A 13,264-nucleotide genomic window follows, 5' to 3' on the forward strand; every position below is an offset into this window, starting at 1 on the left:
CATATAATTCATTCATAATATTATAAAGGCCTTCAGTCATAACGTAATATGTATCTCTCTCATTTTCTGTTAGCACCCGTAGAATTTATGCCTTAAATTAAAGTGGAAAGAATTTATCTTCAATTAATATAATAATATTTTTTACTGAAACAAAGCATTTTTTTATAATCTGATTACTGAAAATAGAGTCACTCAGCGTTTAAACTTTATGGGCACTAAAGAATATCTTTTTAAATTTATGTAATATCTCAAGAGTTGGTCAACAAAATTTTCTTAGATTCATTATGAGCAGATCGATTCATTAACAATGTTTAAATTTAAATGCATCAAACACTAAGAAAATAAAACGAATCGCTTAAAATAAACGGTTGAAAACGGTAGAATTTATGCTTTAAATTAAAGTGGAAAGAATTTATCTTCAATTAATATAATAATATTTTTTACTGAAACAAAGCATTTTTTTATAATCTGATTACTGAAAATAGAGTCACTCAGCGTTTAAACTTTATGGGCACTAAAGAATATCTTTTTTAACTTATGAAATATCTCAAGAGTTGGTCAACAAAATTTTCTTAGATTCATTATGAGCAGATCGATTATAAAACAATGTTTAAATTTAAATGCATCAAACACTAAGAAAATAAAACGAATCGTTTAAAATAAACGGTTGAAAACAGGTTTTAAAAAAATTACTTAAAAAACGATGTACTTAAAACTATAAGCATATACAAAAAATATATAACTAACATAAATACAATTTACTTACAAAAGCATGCAACTAACCCAAAAATAATTTAAATCATCCATTGATAACGTTGTCATGGCAACAATCAGAACAGAATGCGCATGCGTGAATTTTCTTCGCCGGTTACGTAACGCAAATATGTGATTTTTTCTACGCCAGTTGGGGTAACGCTATGCGGATTAGAAATTTTTAATTTCCTTTATTCTGTTTTATTTTAATTCAAAAGTACTTCAGAATGAATCTGAAAGATTGATTCATTAACAATGTTTAATTTTAAATGCATCAAACATTAAGAAAATAAACAGAACCGATTGAAATAATCCGCCGAAAAATTTTAACCCTAGCCTCATTACTGTTGAGAGAAAAAAAAACTGAAACTTTTCTCGTTTGGCGCTGGGGATAATGGAAGATTTTTTTGGCGGAAAAGTTGGCGGTGGGGAAAATGGAAGAGTTTTTTGGCGGGAAAGTTAGTTTTTAATTAATAATTAAAATTCTAATAAAAAATTCGAAAAAAGAAACCCCAGGTGCACATTCCCAACCTCCAAGGTATACATGTACCAAATTTGGTAGCTGTATGTCAAACGGTCTGGCCTGTAGAGCGCCAACACACACACACACACACACACACACACATTGAGCTTTATTATAAGTATAGATATAGATTATTCGAAAAAATGTATTCCCAGTTTCTAAATTTAGCTCACTCTGTCTAAGTGAACTTTCATTAACGAATTTTTCTACTTTCATATTCTTTTAACGTTATTTCCCTATTTGGCTTTCATTTCAAATATGATATTAAAATTTTCCCCGCTTTCATTCGCTTCATCTATTTTCTGCCCACTTTGCAAAATGCCAGATGTGGTTTATCGCCAATGTTTTTACTCTTTTACTCGCTTTTACTCTTTTATTGGCAGTTAGTAAAAAAGAATTTAAAAACAGAATACAAAATACTCAATACACATTATCGCTGTATACTTTTTATTGTAAGTGGGGGGAGGGGGAGATGAAAATTATGATTGAAAACTGGGCCACGAATACTGAAAGGTTGAGAAACGCTGCCCTAAAGACAATACATTTCAAAACTACATATGAAATTTATAGCATTTGAAAAATATTTAATAGCCAGCATATGATATAAATTACTTGTAGTTTTATCAATGGAAAATTAATACTCCTCCGAAAATGAATATCAAATATGGTGAACAAGACATGACTTGCTATATTTATAGTATTTTACATGTAATTAATTAATAACATCTGGTACTTTCTTACAAAAAGTTTTATCTGAATAGCAATTTAGAAAACTATTTCCCAAGTAGCTCACATATATTGTACAATATTTTATGATATAAAACCATATTCGCAATATTGTAAAATGTTGTTTAATATTGAATAATATTATATAATATTGTACAATATTGCGCTGCAGGCTGTGATACCTTGGTAATGTACATTTTTTTTCGAAGAGTGGCCTCTGACAAAAGAAAATTCAATAAACTAAATGTGTTTTATCCAGATAGCAATATTTGAAATTGAAACTCATACAGGACCAAAAATATTTTTTAAAAAAGAGGGGGATCGAGAACAAACTTTGGAATAGAGTAAGAAAAAGAGAAACTCAGTTTACTTCTCGCCAAATCGAGACTGATCTTACCGCAGCTCTAACGTTTCTGAATTGCGCACATAACTGATTAACCCAATCGATTAATCACCTTTATGCACATGTGAACTTTCATGAGCTGCTCACAAATCAGCCCCAGACCTACGTTTCTCTTACGCTTGATTCCTTTCCTGTCTTACTTTCACGTTTTTATTCCGTTTTTCTTTTTCATGAATCATTGTAACCTCAGATCGAAAAAGTAAGCAAAGAGCGTCGAACTTTCGGCGTAGAAAAATGTAAAAACGAAATTAAATAGAAAGTGAGAATGTAACTGTAATAAATAATTTCAGGACGTGTTGCAGCTCTGCGGCTTTTATAAACGTGTTACTACTGGATAGATTCATTTTGCTTCTTGAGAACATTGTGAAGATGTGTGTCTTAAAATGTTTGAATCTAGTTTTAGAACTTTCGATCAACTCACGTAAGATGCAATAAATTCTATTCAAGCCCATCATCTCGAAATGGTGAGTATCACTAATGAATGCGATCCACCAAGAATTTAATTATTACTAGTATAAACTGCCAACATTACATTAAGTTTGATTGAAAATTCATGCACATATTGCATTGATTATAAGCATATCCTGCAGTTTTGAAATGAATTAATTGAATATTATTAAAAAATGCCGCTTTCTAATGTAAAAGAATTTTTTTAGTCTGCAAATTTTTAACACTGCAACTCACATGCGACAACACTGCTAGAAACCGAAGCTATAACTACAGCTTTTTACCCTGGACGATATATTTTTTTAGTAGCATACATTTTTTTTCTAAAGTTTTTTATGGGCCAAAAAGGAACTTCCGTAATTGCTTGCTTAATTAAATTAACGTTCCTTAGATATCAAAACTAGAGCTGTTCTGGGTCGAACTACGAAATTTTGAGCCCAAATTAGATAACATGGACGGCACCTGAGGTTGTATATTTTCTCCAAGTTTCCGCATCACACCAATGGGAAGAGATATGGTTCCCATGATCAAATTTGGCTTGCACACATCCCGCATATCGGAGGAAGCAGGTTTCAAACCCCTTTCCGGTCCCAATACCGGGACCTGTGAGAATCATATCTGAGATATTATCAACAGGATAACAGAACATCTAGGCGACCATACCTTCTGATAATAAATGCTCAAGCAAAAGATAACTTGTCACTCCGAAATGTATACGTATGCTCATTTGAACTGAACATTCGTAGCAAAAAAATAATTTCTAATTCGGTAGGCGTTGTCTGAATTGAAAGGATAATTTGTGCCAACTCAGATCCCACCCACCAAAGAACGCAATTCGCAAACAAGTGATTTTTTTGTGTGTGTATTAAGCTTTTGTTTTGTTTATGCTTTTTCTATTTATACTTTATTTTTTTTATTTATACTTTTGTTTTTGTCATTTTACAATCATGTGGCTGATGAAAATTTTAAGCTTACGTCACATTTTTATTGTGGAAAAATACATATTCCATTGGAGGATACCTTAGATATGGGGGTGAGTAGTTGCTGTATGTATATAAACAAGTTAACCCATTCTCGATGGGTACCTGTTAGCACGAAATGCCCAACAATATTCTTTAGATATCTTCATGACATTGACCGACATTCAGAATATCGAAGAACATTGTAGAGATATCGCACAATGTCTTGTGCTAATAGAGTGAACTCTTGTGCAAATGATGTTGGACCGAGCTGCCTTCATGTCGGGTTGAACCGTGTCATGGCTAGTGGGTTTATAGGCTGTTCCATAATTTGAGGCAGTTTGCATTTACCTCAGAATCCAATTATGCTATCGTTGTGGCCTGATCTTCTTGCTTCCCAGATTCTTCTGTATGGTAGAGGTATAACTTTTTATTTGTTATTATACGTTCAAGATTTTGATTCCAAAAATATTAACTCGCGGTTGTAAGTTGTAAAGTACAGTTTCAATTCCTTGACTTAGAGTAAAATCCTTCGTTTTTACTATTTTTAAATAGTTCACATTCTAAAAATTACCTCTCAATACTTTTTCTTCTAACATGTTTTGTATATATACTTTCATAAATCGAAGGAATGTGAATTGTGTGAAGATACTTTACTATAATAATAGTTCTAATAATAAGTTAAAGAACAAGAATTCAGTCATGCACAGGGAAAGTCCTTTACACACTGACGCATGTTCCCAAGAATAAACCGCTAGAGAATGTCCAATTTTTTTAAAAAAAATATGTATGGCTTATTTTTGTCCTTTTAAAATTAAAAGTGATATTTTAAATAAATTGCCACTTATAAATTACCTTTCATAGATTTTTAAATATATGTTGGATGATGCATGGAAATTCATGCAAATGTGAATACTTATTATAGTTTTTAAATGTGTAAAGTAAAAGTTAAATGTAGGCATAAGGTAATCATCAATGACTTTTATGCATCATCAATAATATGTTTGACAGTGTAGTAAAGAAAATAGTTTAGTACATTAAAATTACTAAGTTTTTATTATATTATTAATTTCATTTTATATGTAGCGTAGATTTCTCCTTAGCCGAAAAAACTATAACATTCGTATTAAAATTATTTATTTTAACTAACTTTTTTTCTTTTTTTTCAATAAACTAATTCTCCTTTAAAATATTTTAAATTGTAATGAAAATAAATAAATTGTCACTTTAACATAAAGTTTCTTGTGTAAGTTAAAAATTGTTTAAGAGGTACATCAAAGAGAAACGAAATCATTGGTTTTGTAGACTCGAAAATATAATAACACATAAATTTGTTATAAAGTTGTTTTAAAAAAATTATCGATAATACTTGCTGACTTCCAGTATCTACAAAAAGTCGAATAAGAATGAAATTTCTGAAAAGAAAGGAATTGATGAAAAAGGGCCGCAACTCACCTTTTGACTGTCAATCAACTATATTCCAGTGTAATGTCTACATATTACTTTTATTGGAACCTAATTTTTTTTCAGAGAAAATTTTAATAAGAGAAACATACATGGAGTATATTAAAAATCATAAAATTTTATTAATTACAAAATATTTTATAGCAAAATCAAAGTACCTTCAAAACACTAGTTTGAAATATTAAAATAAGTACAATTGAATTTTAAAAAATGTGGAAAATTTCTGTGTTTAATTGAAAAATTTTACAAATTGGTATTGTGTTTAAGTAAGTCACAGCAAATTCCGATTTTTGCGACTTTAAAACCTAGATTGTTTGAGGAGTTTGTAATGAATAGCTTATAAGCCAGTTAACAGCTACGCTACACGTTCAATTGATTTGGTATCGTGGTCATATTTCTCGGCTGCAAAACACAAGGTCCCAGGTTCTATCCTAGCTCATCGCAAGTCGCCACGTTAAAAGAACTTAACACTAAGGTTAATATACAGGGTGATTATAATTAAAGTTTAAGTTTCAAAACGCTATAAAAAATACCCATTGATGAGAATGACATCAAATTTGAAAGGCATGTTATTGAAGTAGGCGGGAAGCGTATGACAGAAGAAAAAAAATTAGCTTCATATTATAGCAACAGTTGGCACTGTAAGCGGCAGAAGATGTAAATTAAAATACCTGTCATGCACACGACACATTTCAGTGTTATAAAATCGCCAGGTACACGACTGTTCCTCATTTCGCGTCTCAGACGTTCACCATGGGTGTCTCACTGCAGGACCGCACTCTGCTGGTAAAGCTGTATTACAAGAACGATGATTGTGCAAAAGTAGCTCTGCAAAAGTTCAGGACACTGAAGGGTATAAAAGAAGGCGTTAGACCAATGAGTGTCGTGGGTCTGAAGAAAATGATGCAAAAATTCGAAACGACAGATTCGTTTAATGTGTAGAGGGAGAAAACGAATTCATTCGACGGTAGTTGAAGAAGTGGCACGAGGAGTTGCCCGAACATTGGACAGGCCTACGAGCACGGTGCTGAAAATTGTACGAAATATCCTGCAATGCTATCCATACAAAATTGGCTATGTGCAGGAGTTGCTTCCGTCTGATCTGCCAGCAAGGGAGACGTTTGCTTTAGAATTTCTTGATGGCATGGAAGTGGATAATGAATGGTCGTGGAAAATTTTGCGGACAGATGAAGGCCATTTCCAGACAGGGTATGTCAATACCCAGAATTCTCGAATATGGGCAACAGAAAATTCACTGACAACGCACCCCGTACCACTTTATCCTGAAAAGGTCACGGTGTGGTGAGGCTTTACGGCATCATTCATCCTACAGCCATATTTTTTCGAGCAGACGGGTGCTTCCGGTCCTGTTACCGCTACAGTTATTAGTCGTCGCTATACTTATCTTTTGCGCAACCACGTCATTCCAGTTCTACAACAGCGTGGATGTGTGGATGGAATCATTTTTATGCAAGATGGCGCTCCCGTGCACATCGCGTGAAGCAGCTGCTGAGGCGCCATTTCGGAAGTGCTCGAATAATCAGCCATCATTTCCTTACAGCCTGGCCGTCCCGATCACCTGATCTTACTCCTTGTGACTTCTGGCTGTGGTGTTATCTGAGAGATGTTGTGTTCCGTGCTCTAATTGCAAATTTAGCGGTACCAAAGACATGCATTTCGCAACACATTCTGAACATCACCCCGGGGGGACTGCGATCTGTTGTGGAACATGCTGTTTGTCGCTTTCAACTTGTTGCACACAACGGTGGACACCATATTCACATATTTTGCGCCAGTCTCACGATATTTCCGAACTCCTTTGATGAATGCTTCTTTTTTGGTATGTCGCCGAAAAACTCTTGAAACCGATTTGTCCCTTTCGATGTGATATGTACAATCATGCAAATAAAACTACTCAGCAATTCTAATTTGTCAATGCGTTTTAATCTGTAAGTTACACTTTAGCTGTTGTTTTTTACGAATCATTTCTCATTTCTTGTCGCGATTCTGCCGATTACAGCGCCATCTGTTGCCAAAATTTGAAACTAAATTGTTTCTTCTGCCATAAGCTTTCCGCCTTCTTCAATAACATGCCGTCCAAATTTGACATCATTCTCACCAGTGGTTCTTTTCTTATAGCGTTTTGAAACTTAAACTTTAATTATAATCACCCTGTATTATTTCCCTAATATAAATGTACAATAACATTAATAATTTTATATTTAAAAATAAATCAAAATATACTTCAACAAAATCATAAAAAGTTTTAAGCATCGTAGTTTATAAAAGCTTCCTCCTCCATTTGGGCATCTTACCCTTTAACAAGGTAATCCAATTGAAGTCTATATGAATCTCATTCCATTTACATGATTTTTGAAATAATCTGTCTTCTGTTGTGTAGCGGTTCAAATATTCAATTTACAAATAAAAACACAATAATGCGATATTAGTAAAAATTATACTATCTATGGCTTGTTTATTCATTTAGAGTCTAAAAATCAAGCTGAGTCTATCTTATATAACTCACATAGCACATAAAATTAGTTTACACAAATTTGATATATAAGTTAAACAATTCCCAAGTTTGGTTTAATAAATCAGATGAGTTAAGTATTATCGTTTTATCTATTTATATTAAATACGATTTATATTTGTTGTTCCCATACAGAATACTAAAAATTGAAAGCTACTCAAACCAAAATGATAAATTAGATAATAATTTAATTCAGGTGCCTTTAACAACAGAAAAAGAATATCTAAGAGATTCCTATCCTAGAATATCCGATTTTATCAATAAATAGAAAAAGTATTCTTCAGTCATTTACTAAAAAAAGATACGGGCATTTTTTTATACATATTTTATGCTTTAAATCACTGTGTTATTTAATTGCATTTCTTTTTTAGCAAAAGTTCAATCCTTCTGAGTTCCGACAGAATTAGTTGATGAAACAACATATCAATCACAGTCAAGGGAACTCATATTCCTACAGAGAATATCTGTCGTAAACGTATTAAACGCCCGAAATCGCTTCAGACCAACATCTCCAAAAGAAGGGGAGTAAAGGAGGAAAAGAAAGGGTGTACCCAGCAGACAGGAAACGCCATAAACAGAATTTCAGCTTTAGAGAAGCCATTCTCCCATTTCCATAAGTTATAAAGTTAAAGGAAAAAATCTGTGAATGGGTTAAAAAGTGAACTGACCAGTTATCCTCAGAATTACAAAATGAGTTAAATAATTCGAAATCGCATATCTCTGTAATTGGGAATATTCACGGGAAGTGTTTGTAAGTGTGAATTCGTTGCTTTTTATCAGTGATTTCTTGAAATATTAAGTAATTCATATTGTCAAGTGATTTCTCATTTGTCCCATAGAAATAACTTCTATTTTTATGACGTGACGTAATCTTTTATTGGCGTACATTCTGCAGGCGCCATCTATTGGTAGAAAATAGAACTAAAGTGAAAACTTTAAAGAAATGACACTTTTTTTTTTATTTCAATTTTTTCAGGAATTGAAAAAAAATCAAAAACTAAAATAATTAGCTCCAATAGATAAATTATGTCAATCACACGTTACTTAAATTAATAAATTAAATATTTATTATAATTGATAGATTTTATTTTTATTGCTAATTAATAATTTTTAATTAAAAGTATGATTAAAGTAACAAATATTTCGAACAAGTATTTGAAAATAACAATAGCAAAAATACTTGTCATTCAAAAAATGATGGGTTATGCATCTATTGTATGAAGTAATTATCTAAAACAATATAAATAAATAGATTTTTTTAGTTTACCGGCTTATTTTTAGCACTGTGACTGTGATTGTGTGTGTTTGTTATGGTATTATGTTATTGACTCTTTTGTACCAAAGTCGTGTTCTATCATTTTTTTGTAAATATATGTAGAAATTTATTATTTTTTATAAAATGAAGACTGTTTTAATGATTGCAGAAAAGCCATCTTTGGCACAGTCTTTGGCTAAAATTTTGGCCAGAGGTAATATAAGACAAAGGAAAGGGCTGAGTTCAGCATGTGCCGTTTATGAGTATGAAGATGTATTTTTAAATCAACCGGCAAAATTCAAATTTACTAGTGTTTGCGGACATGTCATGTCTTTAGATTTCATTCCTAAATATAATAACTGGGATAAAGTGGATCCTGTAAGTATCTTTCCAAAATATGTATGAAAATAGGAAATGATACATTCTTTATTGTTCATTGTATATTGGATCGCTGATATATTTTTATCATTTGACTCATGGATGGGTTTCGACTTGTGTGCTATGAAAAAAAAAAAAAAAGGTGGGAGGGGCACGTTTTTACTAAGTTTCATGTATTTGTTAAATGCAATCGATAATCTCTGTTTTAAAAAAAATATATGAGAAAGTTTTTGTTAGTAAATGGTACTTTAGATGATAGATTCAAAATTTGTGTTATATTTTTATGATTTTTATTTATGTTTGTTCTGTCTTCAATTAATGATATTTTTCTATAAACTTGTTCATATTAATTTTAGACACAGATTTGTTATGTTTTTAATATGTTAAATTTTCTAATTTTGAAATAGTTTATTTCTGTCATACATATATTTTTCATGTAACATTTATTAGCTTCAAGATTAAAAAGTGGTGTAATTTCATTTTTATTTGCACTATAAGTAATCATTCCTCTATCATCTGCCCTTCTGAGAGAAGAGAACTTTTGATAAAACCTAGCTTTAGGAAAGAGGATTGATTACATTAAATCATGTTCTGCCGGAGAGCAGTTTTGTATGTAAGCTAGTTGCAAATTAGATAATTTGGGATCACACATCACTACATTAGTGTGTTGTGAAATTTTAGAGTATAAAGTGCTATTTCAAAAGTAATCTGACTGTGGTTGAAAATTCTCTGTTCCAACTTAGTCTTTTATTAGTCTTAAAACTGGATATTTATTGAATTACTATCTCATTGCTTATAATAATGCAAATCATTTTAGATTTGATATATAAATATGTTAATTATTTTATTTCTTATTAAAAAGCATTTTGGTATTACATATTTTTTTATTAATTGCTTTGTAACAGAGTGAGTTACATGTTAATAATAAGTAAATATTTCTAATTTTTAAATTTCTTCATCTGATTATTTCCTGTTTTTCTCTAGAGTGATTGATTTTTTCCCCGAAAGTTTGATAGTTTTGTTAGCAAATATGATTTTTTATAATCATATTTATCTTAATAGCTTTCATTGTTACCAACATTAAGACAGATTTTAAATCATTGAAAATCTGTTTTTATTTTCTCTAGACTTATTTATTTTAATGAAATATTATATGAAGTTGCAATGGGTCAGTTTGCAATTTTTGAATAGACTAATGATCAAATTCCGATGTAAAATTATTTCAGAGGAAATTTAAAATAAAGAACAAAATTCAGAAAAATATTACTTTTTTGAAGTATATATGTTTATGCATAGTTTATAAAAATATTCAAAAGCAAAATATCGGATATATATTTTTTAAGTATAAACAGTACAAGCTATTGCTTATTTTTATAGTCTTTGCAATAAATTATCAAAAAATATAAACCATCACCAGCCATTTTGGCATTTTATATATAACAGAGCTTGATATTCTATCCAGAATCTGGAAATTGTGAAGTAAACTTGTGGCCCATAAAAATTAACTAATACTAATAAATTTATTCAATGATTATAGGCAGAATTATTCTCTGCTCCTACTGAAAAACGAGAAGCGAATTCTAAACTTCAAATTCCGAAATTCCTTCATTCAGAAGTAAGTTCAGAGTCTTATGAAAGTAAAGGTATCAATTAGGTTTATATATTATGTTATGAATTCATTAATATTTTGTATCTACTATCTTTTAGGCACGAAATTGTGACTATCTGGTATTATGGCTTGATTGTGATAAAGAAGGAGAAAATATTTGTTTTGAGGTTATAAATTGTGTCAGGGATGCAATGAAACCTCCTTTAAACAGACATGAACAGGTGAGTGCAGAATGGAACTATCTGCATATTGCTTTTTATGCATAGCTATAATATTATTCTTGAATTTTTGGTTCGTGAGATATCAGATGAAAACCTCTCAAATTTTAAAAATTGCAGTTTCGGAAGAGTGCCACATTTTTTCAAGAATTAGTTTCTGTACTTAATATATTTTCATGCTAAAAATAGGATTAGGCAACGACTGAATTTCATCATTGCAATATATTTTTTGTTCAAGATAAATCAGTATTATTCATACCATGAATATATTATTTATTTATTACATTAATAAATTCTAAAAAAAAAAAAAAAAAACTTGCTTATCAGAATATTTTATCAGCACTTTTCTAAAAATGACAAATTTTCAGTAAACTGCTAATTTTTATTTATATGATAAAAATATTCCTGTTTTTCCTTCAGATAAAATAATTAATCTATAATGATATTGAAATCATTTCAATATGGAATGTTGCAGCAGTACCTATGTCTGCATTACTCATTATATGATAATATTTGATTTTCTTCAATAATGGAGCAAGTTTTAAAATGTTGCATTTTTAATGCTACTTTAGAAAGTTTTCTTATTTACTCTTTATACACACGTACACAAAATATTTTTTGTCTTTTACACATTAAATTAAATAACTTTAACAAATTGTGACTTTGAAATCTAACGTCTGTTATTATGAAACGTTAATTCATTATATGAATATCATTAATATTTATTGCAACTAAAGAATAAGTTGCAATAAATATTAACAATTATCTACAATTTAAATATCATTAATATTTAAATTGTAGATAAAATGATTGCAACTAAAGAATAAGCATGAAATTTCAAAATAGAAAAATAGTAATTCTGAAATGTGTATGAATATTAAGTATTATAGAATGAAAACTAATATTTGAAAAAAAAATGCAATACATTAAAAATTTCAATTTTTAAAATTAAATATTTTTCATTTCTGATTGCCTCAGAATTGAAAAGGCTTTCAATTCTGAGACAATCAGAGTATATGGGGAAATAAACAAAAAAATGCTGCTGTGTGTATCATCATTATAAACTTACTGAAAATTAACCAATATCCAAACAAAACACTTATGTTTATCAATATTAATAGCATTTCCAGTTATTTTATTATCATTTAGATTTATTTTGAAAATCGAATTGTGAAATTCAAAATTAGAAAATTAGAAATTGTTATATAAAAGACAATTATAGGTTGAAAAACTGCTGTTAAAAATGATTTAAATTTTAAATTTAAAAATGATAAAAATTTAATGATCAATATATTATAAAATAAAAAAAAGTAATATTTTTATCTGTGTAAATTTAAAAAAAAATTACATGTTTTTCAAAATTTAAAAGCTCATACTGTAGAAAAGAAATTGAATTAAAGAAAGAAAGGTATAATTCAGAATTTATTTTGATGATGAAATTTGTGAAATCTGTATTGAAAGATTGATCAGAAACAAAATGTATTCTTCGAATTGTAATTAAATTTTTCAGATTTTCATATTTTTCTATAATTGTTGATGTCATGATTTTTTTTATTGCTTATATGTCCACAAATTATTTGACAAAAAGCTTTGTGAATTATCTCAGCCATTAAATTAATACAATTTAAATCTTATGATTTTAGAGACGAAAAATTTGAATTATAATATGTTTTTAAATGATAAGAGCATATATCATAATATAGATTTTAAAAAAATGAAAAAAAAAAAAAAAAAAAAAGCTGAATTCAGTATAAATATGTAGATATAACTAAAAGTAATGAAATTTGTGGATATATTTTAAATTTATTAAATATTATTATTAAATTAATATTATCAATATTATTATTATTATTTAAATAATAAATATAACTATATGCTCAAAATTTTAAATTGCATTCTTCAATGAACAGTAAATACTATACTTCAGGGCAATAATGTAATCTATTGTTTTAAATTAGGTTAAAAAAGTATTTAAAAAAAATGTCAAAAATTCAGA

General features: G+C 29.5%; 1 protein-coding gene across 2 annotated transcripts in view; it reads left to right on the forward strand.

Moving 5' to 3' along the window:
* The first annotated feature begins 9,116 nt into the window (after positions 1–9,116).
* Positions 9,117–13,264, forward strand: part of LOC129981311 (DNA topoisomerase 3-beta-1-like) — a 47,291-nt gene continuing 43,143 nt past the window's right edge. For both annotated transcript variants that reach the window (XM_056092095.1, XM_056092096.1), the window contains exons 1-3: positions 9,117–9,441; positions 10,979–11,056; positions 11,149–11,271. In XM_056092095.1, the coding sequence (XP_055948070.1) occupies positions 9,208–9,441; positions 10,979–11,056; positions 11,149–11,271 (435 nt within the window). In that variant the 5' untranslated portion in view covers positions 9,117–9,207. The remainder of the gene's footprint in view (positions 9,442–10,978; positions 11,057–11,148; positions 11,272–13,264) is intronic.

Source organism: Argiope bruennichi, chromosome 8, assembly GCF_947563725.1.
Source record: "Argiope bruennichi chromosome 8, qqArgBrue1.1, whole genome shotgun sequence".
Lineage (NCBI taxonomy): Eukaryota > Metazoa > Arthropoda > Arachnida > Araneae > Araneidae > Argiope > Argiope bruennichi.